The 20,278-nt window shown below is 48.4% G+C and overlaps 1 protein-coding gene and 1 long non-coding RNA gene across 2 annotated transcripts in view; one reads left to right on the top strand and one right to left on the bottom strand.

Annotated features, from left to right (window-relative positions):
* Positions 1-8,337: 8,337 nt before the first annotated feature.
* LOC134325179 (uncharacterized) lies at positions 8,338-17,866 on the top strand. Its single transcript, XR_010014266.1, has 3 exons — positions 8,338-8,543; positions 15,965-16,206; positions 17,697-17,866. It is a non-coding gene; the product is annotated as an uncharacterized LOC134325179 (long non-coding RNA).
* Positions 11,896-20,278, bottom strand: part of clic4 (chloride intracellular channel 4) — a 49,703-nt gene continuing 41,320 nt past the window's right edge. Inside the window, exons 5-6 of the mRNA XM_063007264.1 lie at positions 16,072-16,253; positions 11,896-12,215 (exon numbers count right to left, since the gene is read on the bottom strand). Coding sequence (XP_062863334.1) covers positions 12,051-12,215; positions 16,072-16,253 — 347 coding nt within the window. The 3' untranslated portion in view covers positions 11,896-12,050. The remainder of the gene's footprint in view (positions 12,216-16,071; positions 16,254-20,278) is intronic.

Here is a 20,278-nt window from a genome sequence, read left to right as displayed (position 1 = left end):
CCATGTCCAGAAGCGGCGTCGACTTCTCTGGGCTCTGAGGCATCTAGGATGGACCATCACACAGTGGAAACGTGTATTGTGGTCAGATGAATCAGCATTCCAGGACCAAAGACGAAAAGTCCAAAAGCCTGCAGTCTGTCATGGTATGGGGCGTGTCAGTGCCCTTGGTAAAAGTCATTTAGATCTTAGAGCAACACGTGCTGCCTTCAACACGTCGTCTTTTCCAGGGACGTCCAGCATTTTTCTACAAGACGATGCAAATCCACCTGCTGCACTAAGAGTCGAACCCTGGATCCCCAGATCTCAGCAGTTGTGAGCTAGCGTACGTCACTGCTGCACCACCTGAGAGCTTCTGATACCAAATTATGCAAAACTCGGTGTGGTCGAGTGTGCGGTTACACAGTACGGCCAAAAGTATGCAAACACCCCTACTAACAATGAGCTCAGGTGTTTCAGCCACACCTAAAGCTAACAGGTAGAGTATTAAAAAGATTTAGGGAAGGCCCTTTCCTTTTCCAACATCAATCCGCCTCATGCATGATGTCCTGAGAACTCTCAGTGTGAGCCAGGTCTGCTCGTGACCTCACAAATGCTTTTTTGACTGAACGGACAAATTCCTACAGACACACTTCCAATCCTCCCAGAAGAGTAGAGCCTGCTACAGCCACAAGGGGAGGTGGTCACATACCTTTGGGTGCCCTTTGATGAGTGTTCCTAGCTTATGTAATATTGTACATCACATTCCGCACAGGTAGTCTGGTCAGGGTCACGGTGGGTCCAGCCTCCCAGGAATCACCGGAAACAACGGAGCAACTCGCCCTAGACAGGACCTCAGCCTTGGGTTTATAGATGACGTAGCTGGTAGAGTGGGTGTCGCATAGTAACGTCTGTTACTGTGTCTGGAGTTTTGCATGTTCTCCATGTGTATGTACAGGTTTATTTCCTACAGGTAATCTGGAACCCACCTCAAGCTTAAACAGGATGAAGAATTCATTCATTTATTTATTTATTTTCACTAAGCACCTCTTCCTGGTCAGGGTCACAGTAGTTCTGGTGCCACAAAGAAACACTGGGCATGACAAGGGACAGAGCGCCCATTTACGGTGGAGCCACACACACACACACACGCGCGCACACACGGTGTTGTGTAACCCTGATGTTTCCTTGGTGTGGTATCATGTTTGGTTTGGTGATTGTAAGTCTAATACCCACGGTGGCGTAGCTGGTAGAGTGGGTGCCGCATAGTACCAACGTCTCAGTCACTGCCTGGAGTTTTGCATGTTCTCCATGTGTCTGTACTGGTTTATTTCCTACTGGTAATCTGGAACCCACCTCAAGCTTAAACAGGATGAAGAATTCATTTATTTATTAATTACCCTTGTTGTGGGTAAATGCCAGACAATGAGCGGATCTTCAGGAACCTTTGTGGTGCTGTATGGAACTGGGATGAAGTGGTTCATAAAAATAAATGAAATCGGTCGGCTGGGCGCCATCTAGCGGGCATAAATGGCAGTGCCTGCAGCAGACACGTCTCTGCTAGGGTGGTATGACCGGACTATGTGGGTGGGGTCATCAAACGCTGTTTAAGGACTAGAGATGCATGAGTACCGATACCGCGCTCATTAACTCGTACTCATACTCGCAAACGAGGCTCCGATACTAAACATCCGATACCGTGTCTATTGCTGCGTTACGCCTGGTTCACACTACACTTTTTTTGCCCTGATTTTCGCTCGGCGGCTGGTCGGCGCTAGGTTTGCCGGCTCGGGAGCAACTCGGCGTTCGCTCGGCGATCAAAACTCGTCTCTCAATCGCTAAGTGTGAGCGTAATCATTGAGAAAGCTTCTGACAAGCTAAAATAACGTTGCGCACATCATACATATGATGCAATTTTGCTGATTGAAAATATTACTTTAAAAAAATAATACAGTCCGACCCCATCTGAGCCGATTCTATCAGCACATTATATAAGTTCGTGGTTCACTTTGGTAAATCGTAAGCGGTTCTTGCTTTTTGATGTAGATGAGAGCAGAAAACGTTACTTCACAGAGTCAAGCATAGACAAAAGTTCATCAATTACTAAATTGGTTAGTTCGGGATCATCTGCTCTGACTGAGAGAAAACGTTTAGCTCCACAGACAGAACGACTGAGTCGGCTCCCGCTCTGTGGTAATAAGCAGTATAATTAAGCCAGAGCTTTTTAAGGTAAGCGAGTCACACAGAATGTTCTGTAGTATTTGGTGTTTATTTACAACCGCAACATTCATTAATAACAGTAAACACGGACAGATGACTGAGAAAAGAAACTTACGCTGCGCTTAAAATGAATCGACTCCTGAATCACTTACAGTATATCGATACTGTGAACAGAGCATCTCCTCTTTTAAAGACACAAACACGTCCTGTAACAGCGGTCGTTGCTTTTGACACCGGTTTATCTTCGCTGTGAGCCCTATTTGTTAGGGTTAGGTAATAACCCACCAAGGACTAGGGGGGAACCCAAAGGCGAGTGCACAAACAACAAAACCCAGGAGTGATAATACGATATTTATTTAAACAAATAATAAATAAACGACCAAAAACAAACAACCAAAAAGATAACAGAAAACGAGAGGGGAGCGGCAGGAGCGGTACTGGAAGCGCCGGGGAACTGCAGGGCGGACTGATGACCAGGAGTGATGAACCGGAATGCAGGATGACCAGGAATGGCAGGAGAACCAGGAATGGCAGGAACGCAGGAGAACCAAGAACGGCAGGAATGCAGGATGACCAGGAACGGCGGAACGGCAGGAAAACCAGGAACGGCAGGAACACAGGAGAACCAGGAACGGCAGGAACATAGGAGAACCAGGAACGGCAGGAACACAGGAAACCAGGAACGGCAGGAACGCAGGAACGGGGGGAAGGTCTAGGACGCGATGAAAAACAAAATACGTTAAAGAGGATAAGGTACAAGAAGAGGACTCACGGTTTAAGGACACAACGAACGGCCGTCTGTGTACCGTATGGCAAGCAGACAATCTGGCGACGAGTGAGAGAAAAGCCGGCGTTTAAATGCAGGAGTTGATGAGATGAGGAATGAGGCGCAGGTGTGTGAGGGGTCCGCCCTCCAGCGATCTATTGGCTGGTACCGCAGCAACCTCCGAAAACAGTACCGCTCCAGGCCGCTAGGGGGAGAAGGGAGCAAAACGGGAAAACAAACGCAAACCACCACCAAGAACAAAAGCGATCGGGGAAACTAAAGAAAACGGAGAAAAACAAAATACAAACCGGAATAAAAACAAAACGCTGGGAAACCCTGAAAATAAAAGGTAAGTGCTGGCGGATCCTAACAGTACCCCCCCCTCAACGGCCACCTCTAGGTGGCCTACCGGGTCTATCGGGATGTAGACGGTGGAACTCACGGACCAGGTTGGAGTCAAGGATGGCAACCCGGGGAACCCACGACCGCTCCTCAGGCCCATAACCCTCCCAATCTACCAGGTATTGGAGGCCCCGACCACGTCTACGGACATCCAGCAACCGGCGAACCGTGTATGCCGGATGCCCATCGATGAGCCGGGGGGGTGGTGGGGGTTCGGTCGGAGGGTTCAAGGGTGAGGAAACCACGGGCTTGAGCTGGGAGACGTGGAATGTGGGGTGGATCCGCATGTGGCGGGGAAGTTTCAGTCGTACCGACGTGGGGTTGATGATCTTCTCGACGGTGTAGGGGCCGATGAAGCGGGGGGAGAGTTTCCGAGACTCGACACGCAAGGGGATGTGAAGGGTGGACAACCAGACAGCTTGACCAGGAGCATAGGGGGGGGCCGGTCTTCTACGACGATCGGCCGACTGCTGGTTGGCGTCCCGAGTGCGCAGGAGGGTGGTCCTGGTGGAGCGCCAGAGTCTTCGGCACCTGCGAAGGTGGTGCCCAACAGAGGGGACTGCCACATCGGCTTCTTGTTCGGGGAACAGTGGTGGCTGGTAGCCTAAGGAGGCCTCGAAGGGGGACAATCCTGTGGCAGATGACACCAGAGAGTTGTGGGCATACTCGACCCAGGCCAGGTGGGAGCTCCAGGCCTTGGGGTTGCGAGCAGCCATGCACCGTAAGGCCGACTCCAGGCCCTGGTTGGTCCTCTCCGCCTGACCGTTGGACTGTGGGTGGAAGCCGGAGGACAAGCTGACTGTGGCGCCCAGTGCCCTGCAGAAGGCCTTCCAAACCTGGGAGGTGAATTGGGGCCCTCGGTCCGACACAATGTCCAACGGGATACCGTGCACGCGGAAAACTAAATTAACTAAAATTTCTGCTGTTTGGAAGGCTGTGGGAAGCTTCGGCAGAGCGGCAAAGTGCACGGCCTTGGAAAACCGGTCCACAATGGTGAGGATAACTGTGTTCCCGTTGGAGTCCGGAAGGCCCGTGACGAAGTCCAAAGCAATATGGGACCACGGGCGACTCGGGATAGGAAGAGGCTGGAGTAGCCCCGCAGGAGACTGATGGGAAGCTTTGTTGCGTGCACAGATGGTACAGGCCGCCACAAATTCCCTAACATCCTTCTCCAAGGATGGCCACCAGAAATGCCTCTTTAGGAAGGATAAGGTACGACTAGTCCCGGGATGGCAGGCGACGCGGGACTCATGGGCCCATCGAAGGACCGGCGAGCGAGCTGTGGCCGGGACGAAGAGATGGGTTTGGGTTCCTGTCCTGGGGTCTGGTTCCTGGGCCTGGGCTTCGGTGACTAGACGACGAACGTCCCAAGTGAGGAGCCCAACAAGTCGACTCGGCGGGAGGATAGTCTCGGAAGAGGTGAGGGCTTCCTTCGGGGCAAACTGGCGAGAGAGGGCGTCCGGTTTGATGTTCCGGGATCCAGGCCGGTAGGTCAAAGTAAAATCAAAACGGGCGAAGAACAGTGCCCATCTGGCTTGCCTGGCGTTCAGCCTCTTTGCCGTCTGGACGTAAGACAAATTCTTGTGATCCGTCCAGACGACAAAGGGCTGAGCGGCCCCCTCCAGCCAGTGCCTCCACTCCTCCAAGGCCAGTTTCACTGCCAGTAGCTCACGGTCCCCGACATCGTAATTGGCCTCAGCTGAAGAAAGGCGACGTGAAAAAAAAGCACAAGGGTGCAGAGGGTTCTCGGGACTCGCCCGCTGGGAGAGCACAGCCCCTACCCCAGTATCGGATGCATCCACCTCCACCACGAACTGCTTGTCGGGGTCGGGCTGGATGAGGATGGGGGCGGAAGTGAACAAGGTCTTGAGCCGGAGAAAAGCTTCCTCTGCCTCCCGGGGCCAGGTGAAGGAAATCTTAGTCGAGGTGAGGCGAGTGAGGGGTGCTGCCACGTGGCTGTAGTTTCGGATGAATCGTCGGTAGAAGTTAGCGAAACCCAGGAAGCGTTGGAGCTCCTTCCGAGTGGTAGGGGTAGGCCACTCTGTGACCGCTCGGATCTTGTGTGGGTCGGCTCTAACCTGGCCGCTCTCCAGAACGACCCCGAGGAATTCCACAGAGTCGACGTGGAACTCGCACTTCTCGACCTTGACGAACAATCTGTTCTCTAATAACCGAGAGAGGACCCTCCGGACATGCGCTCCGTGTTCTTCCCGGGACTTGGAAAAAATCAAGATGTCGTCAAGGTAGACGAACACGAACCGGTTGAGGAAGTCTCTGAGCACATCGTTGGCCAAGGCTTGGAAGACTGCTGGGGCGTTACAAAGCCCGAAGGGCATCACGAGGTACTCGAAGTGGCCGAGCGGGGTGTTGAACGCCGTCTTCCACTCGTCGCCTTCTCGGATCCGCACCAGGTGATACGCGTTACGTAGGTCCAACTTTGTGAAGATGGTAGCACTGTGCAGGGGTTCAAAGGCCGACGACATCAACGGCAGGGGATACCGGTTCTTGACCGTGATCTGGTTGAGGCCCCGGTAGTCGATGCATGGCCGCAGGGTCTTATCCTTCTTTTCGACAAAAAAGAAACCAGCTCCTAAGGGAGATGATGAGGGGCGGATGATTCCGGCGGCCAGAGACTCCGAGATGTAGCTCTCCATCGTGCTCCTCTCAGCACGAGAGAGGTTATAGAGCCGACTGGTAGGCAGTGGAGCACCAGGCAGCAAGTCGATGGCACAATCGTAGGGTCGGTGAGGGGGTAGAGACTGGGCCCGGTACTTGCTGAACACCTCGCGGAGGAAGTGGTACTCCCGGGGCACCTTGGACAGGTCAGGGGATGCTGCAGAGGGGGTGGTGCTTGTCCCGTTCCCCGGCTGAGGGATGGCGGAGACCAGACAGTTGGCGTGGCAAAAGTCGCTCCAAGCCACAACTTGTCCACGAGCCCAGTCGATGTGGGGGTTGTGACGTGCCAACCAGGGGTAGCCTAGGACCAGGGGGGTCTGAGGAGCCTTGATAACTACGAAGGAGAGGGTCTCCCGGTGGTTTCCTGAGAGGAGCAGGGACAAAGGCGCGGTACGGTGGGTCACCCGGGCAATGATCCGTCCATCCAGGGCTCGCGCAGTGATAGGAGGGTCCAGGGGCTCCAGGGTCCCCCCCAGCTGACTTGCCAGCCCTTCGTCCAACAGGTTGTCCTCCGCACCCGAGTCCACTAAGGCCTGGAGAGGGACCGAGCAGCCATGGCAACAAAGGGTTGCCTGCATGCGGAGGTGGCGTTGCTGGGAGGATTGGGATAGTTGTGGGAGGGGGGATAGCTGAGAGTCGCCCGCCAGTACCCCCACGGCTACTGACGGGCGCCCTCTTTTGGCCGGACAGGGCATGCCCGGAGAATATGGCCTGCCTGACCACAATAAAGGCATTGCCCGGCCCTGAAGCGGTTAGCCCGCTCCTGGGGGGTTAACCGGGCATGCCCCAACTGCATGGGTTCAGGCATTGGTACTAAGGGTATAGGGGCAACACTGGAGGCACCTGAGGGCTCTGAGGGGCTCGAACAGGTCAAAGGGGAAGGTAGCCTGGAACCGGTTCTGGCCGCCCTTTCATGGCGGCGGCTGCGGAGGCGGTTATCCAAGCGGATGGCCAGAGCTACCAGGGAGTGGAGGTCGGGGCTCTCGTCCCTTGCCGCCAACTCATCCCTCAGGGAGTCGATGAGACCTTGCCGGAAAGCCTCCCGGAGGGCCTCGTCGTTCCACCCTGAGTCGGCGGCCAAGGTCCAGAACTCAATAGAATAGTCAGCCACGGACCGGGAACCTTGGCGCAGGGAAAATAGTCGGGAAGAGGCACTCCCCGAATAATCCGGGTGGTCAAACACTGTCCTGAACCGGGCGAGGAAATCAACAAACGAGCCCTCTCGAGGGTCCGTCTGTGACTGTACCGCTTCGGCCCAGGTCAGGGCCCTGCCTCTCAGGTGACCAATAATAAAGGCCACCTTACTGGCCTCGGTGGCAAAGGTAGTGGGACGCTGACGGAAAATGGATTCGCATTGGAACAAAAACCCTCTGCACCTCTCCAGGTCTCCACAGAAGGGCTCGGGGTTGGGGACAGGTGTTTCCACGGAGGACCCTGGAACCACGGGACCCGTCGGAGGTACGACCGGAACCTGGGAAGGAGCAAGAGGTACAGGGTTAGGAGGTATTAGACGTACTACTTGCTGGGTCAAGCCAGCGAGCTGCTGGCTGAGTGTCCCCAGCATCTGGTTATGGCGGATAAGGATCTCCTCAACGGTCAGGTCCCCACCCGTTTGTGCACCCGTGGGTTCCATGGTGGCCAGATTGTACTGTTAGGGTTAGGTAATAACCCACCAAGGACTAGGGGGGAACCCAAAGGCGAGTGCACAAACAACAAAACCCAGGAGTGATAATACGATATTTATTTAAACAAATAATAAATAAACGACCAAAAACAAACAACCAAAAAGATAACAGAAAACGAGAGGGGAGCGGCAGGAGCGGTACTGGAAGCGCCGGGGAACTGCAGGGCGGACTGATGACCAGGAGTGATGAACCGGAATGCAGGATGACCAGGAATGGCAGGAGAACCAGGAATGGCAGGAACGCAGGAGAACCAAGAACGGCAGGAATGCAGGATGACCAGGAACGGCGGAACGGCAGGAAAACCAGGAACGGCAGGAACACAGGAGAACCAGGAACGGCAGGAACATAGGAGAACCAGGAACGGCAGGAACACAGGAAACCAGGAACGGCAGGAACGCAGGAACGGGGGGAAGGTCTAGGACGCGATGAAAAACAAAATACGTTAAAGAGGATAAGGTACAAGAAGAGGACTCACGGTTTAAGGACACAACGAACGGCCGTCTGTGTACCGTATGGCAAGCAGACAATCTGGCGACGAGTGAGAGAAAAGCCGGCGTTTAAATGCAGGAGTTGATGAGATGAGGAATGAGGCGCAGGTGTGTGTGGGGTCCGCCCTCCAGCGATCTATTGGCTGGTACCGCAGCAACCTCCGAAAACAGTACCGCTCCAGGCCGCTAGGGGGAGAAGGGAGCAAAACGGGAAAACAAACGCAAACCACCACCAAGAACAAAAGCGATCGGGGAAACTAAAGAAAACGGAGAAAAACAAAATACAAACCGGAATAAAAACAAAACGCTGGGAAACCCTGAAAATAAAAGGTAAGTGCTGGCGGATCCTAACACTATTTTGAAGGTTTTTTTCAGACTGGACTGAATAACATTAAACGTGCGTGTGAGCGTGGTCAGTTAGACTAATCAAATGTGTCTCCCGTGGGTGAAAAATGAATTGCTTTAGTTTTAGAAGTAAAGAAATCTCGTAATGCCACGCCCCCTGGTCAGGCACCCGCGCCCCCCCAGACAAGTACTCGCTCCCCCCCAGACAAGTACTCCCCCAGGTTGAAAACCCCTGTTCTAACATGTCAGATATCTGATCCAATAGGTATCGGTATCGGTATCGGCAAGTACAAAAATACTTGTACTTCTACTCGGTTGGGAAAAAATGGTATCGATGCATCCCTAGTAAGGACCCTGATTAGCAGATAGAGGCGTCTGTGCAGAGTGCATGGGCTGAAAAAGGGTTCCGCAAAGGGCTGCGTGAGGGGCGGAGGAGGCGTGAGCAGCAATGTACCCACCTCAACTGCAATCAGGGAAAGACAGATTAACTACGATACATTGGGATAAAAATGCATAAATAACATAGAAAAAATAGAAAAAGGGAAACTCCAGAAATGCTTTTGTACCATTTATTTATTTTCAAAAATATCAACAAAAAAAAGAAAAAAAAAAACCAAGAAAAACAAAAGATCAATTTAAAGCCAATAAAGCTGTTTATGTTTTTGCTTTAACAACATGGTAAAATGTTCAAACATGAAATAAAACATAAAATTGGCACAAATAATTCACCTTCCTTTCTTCCATCTTAGAAAAAAAATCCACTTCTACATGAAACTAAAGTAATTTTCTCCTGATCCTGAATAATCTGGATGAATTTTCCCTTTACGGTTCAGATCCAGTAAACGTCACGCTCGAACGCTCGGCTACGGGTGATACGCTGATTCTTTTATACGTTAGGAAAGGGCGGGGCCGGAGGCGTCGTATTAAAACTCATGCACCTGAGTAAGGCCTCGTTCTGCTACATACGATTTACATGTACAGGCGTGTTAAACGTGAACCTCGGGCCCTGAACATGGAGTCAATCTCAACTCAATCACTCGATCAGTATCAATATATCAATAAAGTCTGAAATCAGAAACTAAAAATCAGGAGGGGAAAAAAAAAAAACTGAAATGTTTTGGATTCTCTGTACATTCAACAAGCAGACTTAAAAAAATCTAAATAGAACCTGTAGGTCACCTTCATCATCACCATCATCACCTCACCGTCACCTCCACTCGATCGGGTGCAGGGTCGGTGCTGATGTTCATCACGAGTTACTAAAGACGCACCTTCATGTTTCCCACCTACATTAAAGATTTACCGCCTGAACTTCATCTAACAGACCTGAAACGACCGTGTTTTTATCAGAACGGAATAAATAAAGGTTAGTAATACACTACACAGCCAAAAGTATGTGGACACCCGACCAAGCGCCAAGCAAAGCGGCGTTTTGCACAGAGGCTCGCGGTTTTGCCATTTCTCATGTGAACGCGCCCTTAGGTGACGCAGCGGTCTATAACAATAGCCCACCAGCGCCAGGTTTCAGGTTCGAATCCTAATCGTGCTACCAGCCAGTCAAGCTTCTACACCTGAACATCTCATCCAATCATAATCATGTGCATTAATATGGAGTTTGTGCTCCTTCGCTTCTATAGCAGGCTCTGCTCTTAGAGAAATCCATTAGTGAGTTTTCTGTAGCCTGTACTTAACTAGGAAACACAGGCATAACTAGGCATTCCCTAAACTGTTTCCATACTATTAATTAGGACACTGTTCTCAATAGTGCTGTAGAAGGCTGAAGCGTTAACATTCTATTACTGGGACTAAGGGGACACAAACCGAAGCGGTACCAGGACTATTCTCCTGTTCTCCTCCTCCACCACCGTACTTCACAGCTGGCAGTGTGGATTTGAGCAGGTGGGATTATCTGGCATCCATTAAACACAGGTTGGGGCGTGGCTGCTGATCCATGACATTCTTGTACAGTGATAGAGATGAAGTTCTAAGGCAGTGATAGCTCAGTGGTTAAGGACCTGGTCTAGTCATCAGAAGGCCAAGCTGCCACTGTTGGGCCCCTGAGTAAGGCCCTTAACCCTCAACTGCTCAAAATCGTGTTCAAATTGTAAGTTGCTTTGAATACAATGTAAATGTACTGATGGTACCTGATACAGATACTTTACATTCTATAACATTTAGCACTCAGCAGTTTTGCTCTGTGATATTGTGCTGCTTCCAGGCTGAGCTGTTGTTGCTCCTTGACTTTTCCATTCACGTTACGAGCCTTTACAGATGTGCGGTGCAGCTGTGGCAGGGCGCACACACAGACGCACACACACAGACGCACACACAGACGCACACACACAGAGGCACACACAGACACACAGACGCACACACAGACGCACACACACAGAGGCAGACACAGACACACACAGACGCACACACACAGACGCACACACAGACGCACACACACAGAGGCACACACAGACACACACAGACGCACACACACAGACACACACACACAGACACACACACAGACACACACAGACACAGACACACACACACAGACACACACACAGAGACAGACACACCGATTCAGACACACACAGAGACAGACACAGAGACAGACACACACAGAAACACACCGGATGGCGCTGACAGTGTCAGAAACAGCCAAGCGTATTCGAATTAGAATGAGCGTCCACATATTTTTGGCACTGTAGTGTAACACCCTTAGACAAGAGACAGCAATAAAGAAACGAAGTGCTGCTATAACAACCCAAAGTTTTGGCTGAGTTCACCTTCATGTCGGAGTCTGATAAGGCAGAGCGGTCAGCGCGCGTTCGGACCAAGGAAACAAACACTGCAGCTTCCAACACTGTTTAACACGGCAGGTCAGAAACGATACGATACGAAAAAGAGACGACGCGCTCGACGCGCGAGCTCAGAAAGGCAGTTTGTGTTATTTTGGATCGTAGATCTGCATTCGAGGAAACAGCTAATGGATCCAGAGCTCCATTACTACTGAACGAGGAGTGTGTGTGTGTGTGTGTGTGTGTGTTAGTGTATTTAGCCATAGGGGGTCGAACCAATAAAGCTCACACACTCGCTCATCTCGTACGACTGTGGAGCGGTGGTGGCTTAGTGGTTACTGTATTTATTAGAGTAGTAATCTGAAGGTTGCTGGTTCGAGCCCCTCCACTGGACCCTTGAGCAACTGTGAGTCGTTTTGGATAGAAGCGTCAGCTAAAGGCAGGAAGTCCCATAAACGCTTAAACTAAGTAGGCAGAAAGATTTAGCAGGTATTAAAGATTTACCCTTCAGCTATGTGAATAATAAACGTAGTATCGGAGAGTAGTTAGTGTGTGTGTGTGTTTAATATAAAGCACATATGGTATATGTAAAAAGAGTTCAGAGCTTCTCCTCTCGTATGAAGATAAAGGAAACGGTCCCTGTGTGTGTGTGTGTGTGTGTGTGTGTGTCCGGAGGGATGCGAGGTTATTCGGCGAGGCATTATTTGACGAGCCTCTTGGCCACGTCGGCGTAGGCGATCTCGATCTCCTTGTCGCTGGGGCAGGTGTTGGCGAATTCGTCGCGTGAGTAGGCGTTGTTCAGGTAGGTCCAGAGGCCCATCAAGTCTTTGGGGATCTCGAAGCCTCTGTACTTATTAGCCACCACCTGTGAAAAAGAGAAAGCTATATAGATACAGATATATGGTCAGCTATAAAGATGGTCACACATCAGAAAGTAGAGTCTGCTCATCCCCTTCCCGTACACAGCCTCCGTGTTGGCCCTCCAGTCCGTTGTCAAGCCAGACACCCAAGTACTTATAAGTGTCCACCAGTTCTACGCTCTGACCCATGATGGTAACAGGTCCGATTGTGGTCCACTAAGTTTTGGACACAGATGGTTCCTCCCGCACCACTCAACGAAGCTGCTCATAAGGTCTCTGTACTAGGGCTGGGCGATTTTGCACAAAAAAAATAATAATAATCTCGATTATTTTTAAATTATAACCGATTCTCGATTACGATTTCGATTGTTTTTTGTTCTTGTATAATGCAATTGAAATATTATTATTTTTTTATATTTTTGCATTGTAATTTAAAAGAGTGCAGAAGTGCAAAAATAGTAACACCACCACCTATAATTATTAGGGCTGTCAAACGATTAAATTTTTGAATCGCGATTAATCTCAGAATTTCATATAGTTAATCGCGATTAATCGCATTTAAAAATAATCTGTGTAAATGTTATAGAAAACAAGGATTTTTAAGTGAAATGTTACAATTAAAAACACATTTTATGCTAAATGTACTTATGATACAAACTGCTGGGACAAGAGGAAACTGTAAGGGAGTTTTATTCTCTCACATATTAGGCAGTAATACTATCCAGCAGAGACCCTTGACTTCGTATATATGTCAGATGCGCAGTTATTGTAACAGACTTTTCTGTGGTTGTATCGTGACGATGGTTTGATGGACGTTTCTACACGAAGTGAGTGTGTTTTGACCCTTTGGGGCTCCCATAGTTCATGGAATAGCGTGCTTGGCTAACGCGATGACTCTAGCTGTCCGCTATTCGGTACCGTAACAGAAGAAGTTAATAAAGTGTTAAATGCTCCCGACAACTTGTGAATATAGCGTGTATTTATTTCTTTATTAAGAAAGTGCATCACTACGACGCTCGTCTTAATGTGAGAGCGTTAGTGCGTTAACGGCACTATTTTTTTTAATCGCGTTAAATTGAGATCGCGTTAATGCGTTATTATCGCGTTCACTTCGACAGCCCTAACAATTATCCTTTCAAGGGACTCAAACTTTATAACAATAACGATATCACAATAATTAACAATAATTAAAACAAAATAGATTTATAAGAATAGCTCACAAACAACTTTTATTTTAAATAATGTTCAGCAGAACCTCCTTACATTAGGAAAAGAACTACAAAAAGTTCTTTACAGGATTCTTAAAAGGAACACGAGCCTGTACTGTACTGTACTGTTTCCACCACTGAGTGAGTCTGTATCAGGATCTACACTGGGGGGGGGGGGGGCAGTTCTGCTTCTAACAATATGGACTACAATTCCCATGCTCCCACGGACTGTCGCTTGACTATCACATGTCCCCGGTCAGCCAATCCTGATCGCGCTCATCGGCACTGGAGTTTTGATTCAGTTCAGCGGTGTTTGATTCAGTGAATCTTAATGAAACTCTTCTGTTTGTGTCTGGTTTTGCCGATCGTGTTTGCGCTCCTTATTCCTGAATCTAACCGTTACCGTGTAGAATCCTTGTTGTTTTCCGTTTACTGTTTTAGTTTTCGCTGGTTTTGTACACTGTTTTCGCCCTTTTGATATTAAACTTTCCCTGATTTATATTCCGCGAGCGTCTGCTCATTTTCTGCCTCGTGACATGTTGGTATTTTAATTAAAATATAAAGTATGTAAACAATCGCGATTGTCACATTTCTAACATCGGGTGAAAACGTTCATGCGAATTAACCCAATTAATCGTGAAAAATCGCCCAGCCCTACTCTGTACTCCTCTTTCTGTCCATCCCTGATAGACCCGACCACCACACACAATCATCAGGTAATTTCTGAAGGTGGCAGAGGTCTGACCTGGGGGGAAAGCACAGTTCCCTGCGGTGCTCCTGAAGGGAGTTCGGATCCCAGCTCTGCCATGCAGCCACTGTTGGGCCCCTTGAGCAAGGTTCTTAACCCTGTCTGCTCAGGAGATGCCGCACGATGGTAGAATTTCGTTGTACTGCACACGTGTATCTGTATATATGTTCATATTCACAAAACAACCAGATAAAATGTATTAAGAAATGTAATAGTGGAAGCAGTTGTGTTTCCCGTCATCATCTATGATAAGCTCTTACGGCGGATTCACATGAGAAGCGCTGCTGTGCTGTTGTTTCCTATGTTTGTTTGCCGCTGACCTTTTCAAAGCTCCTCCTGAGGAATGTGATCAGTGGAGGAACTTATGAGCAGTAATAATGAAGAGAAGTTTAGTGCTCCTGTCTCCTTCTTTTACTACATTAAACCACGTTAAGCTTTATTTAGACTCTGGGAGAAGCTGATTCTGATTCTCAGCGTTTCTCAGAAGCTGGAGCTGTAACACAAGTTTAAAAGTGAAACAGGGAGGAAAATCCAGATAAACACAGATACACGTGGAGCTGTAACCCTGGATCTGCACCTTATTCCACACTGATGCAGGTTCAGCTCAGATTCACACGCCGATCAGGTTTTACCGCTCGAGTCAGGCGCCGAGCACAGTGGCAGTTTGCACCAAGGCTCACAGTTTTGCCGCATCTTAACCACCGGGCCGTGGGCTGTTTATTACCGGGCTGCACAGAAGGAATAATTAGTGGTCGCTAGAAAGGCAGTTTTCACTGCTTCAATTTCGGGCGTTATCGTCTCCCATCACCCCCAGGTGGGTGTGAAAAAAGCTTATTTTACATCCTTTGTGAGCAATATTATTAAATCCTCCCCTCCCGCCAGGCTGTGAAATTATATCTTATATGAAACCAGTCCATGGTGCAAAAAAGGTTGGGAAACGCTGCCTTAGATGATGCAACGGTCTATAATCGTGCTGTCAGCCAGTCGGGCGACCGAGGCCCTGCGATGGACTGGTGTCTTATCTGGTGTGTGTTACTGCATTGTGTCCAGTGATTCTGGGAAAATCGGACCCACCTCAACCCTGAATGACATTGTTGATTTAATTGATCACAGGATGATGCCACTGGGTCCTGGGGGTTCTGGCTTTATACTTATTCTGGTCACTGTCAGTGTGGAGTTTTACATGTTCTCCCTCTCTTCACCTGCATTTAGCAGGTGCTTTTACCCAAAGCGACTTACAGTAACTGTGACGGTATACAGGTACAGTCTAAGCAATTAAGGCCTTGCTTAAGGGCCCAACAGTGGCAACCTGGCAGTGATGGGTCTTGAACCGGCAACATTCTGATTACTAGTCCAGTACCTTAACCAGTAGGCTACAACTTTTGTGGGTTAGATCCTGACCAGCATTGATTTGTAATACTTGCGAGGTTCCATTCTCACTAGGTGGCGCTGATCACTCACATATGAACATACACTATATGGACAAAAGTATTGGGACGCCACAACATTTGCTAATAGGTGTATTAAATCAATTATATACAGTATATAACAGTTTAGGGAAGGCCCATTCCTGTTCCAGCATGAGCGAGCTCTATAAAGACATGAAGAGAAGCTCCAGCGTCCAGCACAGAGCCCTGATTTCAGCCCCACTCAACAGCTCTAGGACGAACCTGAACATCACCTGATCAATCAGCACTGAAGGGGCACAAATTCCCACAGTCTTGTGAGAAGCTTCTCAGAAAAGCTAATGCTTTTCTACACGTTACTCTATCTTAATACTACCCGTTTTTGAATTAAGGTCTCCAACAAGCTAATAGTCAGGTGTCCAAATACTTCCGGCCATAAAGTGTAAGCATGTGATCGTTCGGTTAATCCACCCTCTGCACGGCGAATGTTCCCGCTCACCTTGACGATGTGCAGTTTGGGCAGCAGGTTGCAGTCGGCCAGAGTCATCTCGTCTCCGTCCAGGAACTTGCGGCTGGACACCTGGATGTCGTCCATGCTGTTGTGGTCGATCTCGTCGGGCAGCGGCGTGCGCAGGTACTCGTCCAGCTTCTGCAGGGTCTTCAGCAGACCTCTCTCCAGAGCTGTGCACCACCCACACCACACACACACACACGCTCAGGGTTAATCACAACACTCACAGAGCAGGATTACATCTGTGACTCTAATGATCAGACTAGATACTGTCGACTTCACACACACACACACACACACACACACAGTAACAAGCACAGACACACACACCAATACAGACACACAGACATACACACAGAGACACAAATACACACAGACACACAGACACACACACACAAAGGTACACACACAGGTACACTGTGTAAAAGGTAGACACAGAAACACACACACAAAGACAAACACACAGACACACACAGAAACACACACACACACACACACACACACACACACACAGGTAGACACAGAAACACAGAGACAGACACACACACAGAAACACACACACAAAACAAACACACACACAGACACACACAGAAACACACACACACACACACACACACACACACAGGTAGACACAGAAACACAGAGACAGACACACACACAGAAACACACACACACACACAGGTAGACACAGAAACACAGAGACAGACACACACACAGAAACACACACACAAAACAAACACACACACAGACACACACACAGAGACAGACACAGAAACACACACACACACACAGAAACACACACACACACACAGAAACACACACACACACACACACACACAGACACAGAAACACACACACACACACAGACACAGAAACACACACACACAGAAACACACACACACACAAAACACACACACAGACACAAACACAGAAACACACACACAGACACAGAAACACACACACACACACAGAAACACACACACACAGAAACACACACACACACACACAGAAACACACACACACAGACACAGAAACACACACACACAAAACAAACACACACACACACAAAACACACACACAAACACACAGAGACAAAGACACAGAAACACACACACACACACACACACACACACAGAAACACACACACAGAAACACACACACACACAGAAACACACACACACACAGAAACACACACACACACAGACAGACACAGAAACACACACACACACACAGAAACACACACACAGAAACACACACACACACAGAAACACACACACACACAGAAACACACACACACACAGACAGACACAGAAACACACACACAGACACAAACACACAGAGACAAAAACACAGAAACACACACACACACACACACACACACCGGACATAATTTCTTATGTCTTAGGGGGTGGGGGGGTTGGGATGGGAAGGAGCAGCAGTGTTTCCAGGGGAGCCTGACCCACCGTGATCTCGACCAGAATAAAGCGGTGATAAAAATGTGACAGCTCTTTGTTTTAGTATCTTGTGATCAATGTAAAATAAAAGTTTCAGACTGCAATGCTGGTACAACAACACAAAAATCATGTTTAATGACAGTTTTTCTCCATGTTCAGAACAGGTAAAAACACTTCCCATTAGCTGCCACACGAGGGCACATGAGCTGCCACACAAGCACAACAAAGCCAGAAGGTCTCGATGATCCCTGCACTAACAAGCCACCGGACAGAATGAACACAGAATAATGCATCTTCATGCTTAATTAAAAATAAAAGTATTATCCTGATTTAATTGCATGTATGTTTGTTTTTATAACACTCACATGTATGATATTCACTGCAGTAATTGGTGTTTTATGCTAGTTTCATTGCACCTTAAAACACAACTGTGGTCGACCAGAGTGCTGTACAGGCTCAGGATAGTATGTAACATAAAACTGTCAAGGATACAAATACATCCAATCTTACAGTAGCATGATTCCTAAAACATAACACGAGGGATCTTCAAAAGGTTTCCTCACTTTTATATTGTGGTTATAAGCGGTGAGGGTGGGAGGAGGAGTAATCGGTCGTATCTGAGAGACGCTTATAGTCCGGATTTAGCTCCATCTGATTTCCACTTTTTTGGACGCTCAAAGAAGCTTTAAGGGGAAGAAAATTTTTATGTGATGATGATGTGAAAGCAGCGGCGCATCAATGCCATGTGCTTAACCGAAAACACCTTATGCTGACAGCATTAAAAAGTTAGTACAATGCTGGAAAAATGCATCGGAAAAGTGATGGAATTTCTTTTTAAAATTCCTAATAAATAGAGTTTTTGAAGAACCCTCATACATATTAAAACTATTAATTACAATCGCTGCACCCCTTAACCAGTGTTACACGCTAAAGTAAACAGACGTGTCTTCAGCATTGGCTTAAAAACACCAAGAGGCTTGATCACCTCTGCTCCTGAGCTTAAACCTTGATGTTTCCAAAAGCATTACGTTACCAGACCTTGGGGCTTTCAGAGGAATCAGAACTAAAGTTCTGCAAGGTATGATGGTGCCATCCAATTTAATTTTAATCAATCCTACATTTCACTGGGTTATATTATTAAGGAATTTAATGATTATTTCTGTACTATCTTGTATGAGAGTTGGGTGTGTGTAGTCTTTGTCCTTCACTGTTGTACTCGTCATTTGTTCAGGTCGTGTTTTATGGTGATGACTTTGACCATCTTTGCAGAGTCTGGGGTCAACTGCACGTGTCCACTCATATTCCGCTTTACATTAGATTTGCATCAGGCTGCCACTTTCTTTCTTCTATTCTACAGTGAGCTGAAATCACGAGTCTAGCACCCACACGCGCAACACACACAAAAATACCTTTCATTTATAGTTTAATTCAATTATAATCTGCACTAAATAAAAAGAACAGATCCCTTACAGTCTGATCTACATGAATCATGTGCATACAGTGAGTATGATGGAATACCACACACTGATCAGCCATAACATAACATAACATGACGACTTGATTCTCAAGGTGCGTTAGGGTGTGTTGTGCTGGTATGAGTGGATCAGACACAGCAGCGCTGCTGGAGTTTTTAAACACCGTGTCCACTCACCGTCCACTCTATTAGACGCTCCTACCTAGTCGGTCCACCTTGTAGATGTGAAGTCGGAGACGATCGCTCATCTATCGCTGCCGTTTGAGTCGCTCATCTGTGGTCACAAGACGCTGCCCACGGGGCGCTGTCGGCTGGATATTTTTGGTTGGTGGACTATTATCAGTCCAGTAGCGACAGTGAGGTGTTTAAAAACTCCTCCTGAGAATGATCCACCACCTAAATAATACCTGCTCTGTGGTGGTCCTGACCACTGAAGAACAGCATGAAAGGGGGTAACACAGCATGCAGAGAAACAGATGGACTACAGTCAGTAATTGTAGAACTACAAAGTGCTTCTATATGGTAAGTGGAGCTGATCAAATGGACAGTGAGTGTAGAAACAAGGAGGTGGATAAGAACCTGGAATTGCACCATGTGGTGTTAAGGGCCTTGCTTAGGGGCCCAACAGTGGTAACTTTGTGGTGGTGGGGTGAACCAGCAAGCTCTCGATTATGACTCCAGTTCCTTAACCACTGAGCTCGTTTACAGTGGAATTAACCGGAATAATAAGTGAGATAAGTGGAATCCGGCTCTGTTGGGCGTATTTGTGACCAATATGGAATCATCATGACATAACACAAGCGTTCCCCAGAGCACTATGGAGGCTTTCCGACTTCTTAGAGCTCAGGTTTATTTTCCTGAGACCTTGCTGGCTTAGTGCTGGTGCTGTAGGTTGCTTTGTGTAGCATCATGTAAACCATGGGTGTGTCCTGCCAGTGCAGTATGTAAACGATGGAGAGGAACAGCCCGAGGTCAGAGCTCGGCTTCGTTTGCATCAGATCGGTGCTGGTGCGGCCGTGTCGGCTCCACGGACGTGGCGAGATCAACAGGCTGTGCACACAGTGACGCGGACGTCGACCGTCCGGGAGACATCGTTCACACTCGCTCACTTTTATATTATGTTTTTTGTAGGAAGGACCTGCGACCCTGACGGTCTGCACATTACACACAGAACCAGGACCTTGACGTGGATCTCCGGGTGCAGTACGACTCTGTGTGGGAACTTTATCAATGAACATGTGCGGAGTGCGAGTGTGGAGATCGGAAA

This window comes from Trichomycterus rosablanca, chromosome 13 (genome assembly GCF_030014385.1).
Source record: "Trichomycterus rosablanca isolate fTriRos1 chromosome 13, fTriRos1.hap1, whole genome shotgun sequence".
NCBI classification, from domain to species: domain Eukaryota; kingdom Metazoa; phylum Chordata; class Actinopteri; order Siluriformes; family Trichomycteridae; genus Trichomycterus; species Trichomycterus rosablanca.
The sequence above is the reverse complement of the archived record's forward strand: the minus strand, read 5'-3'. Positions and strand labels throughout refer to the sequence as shown.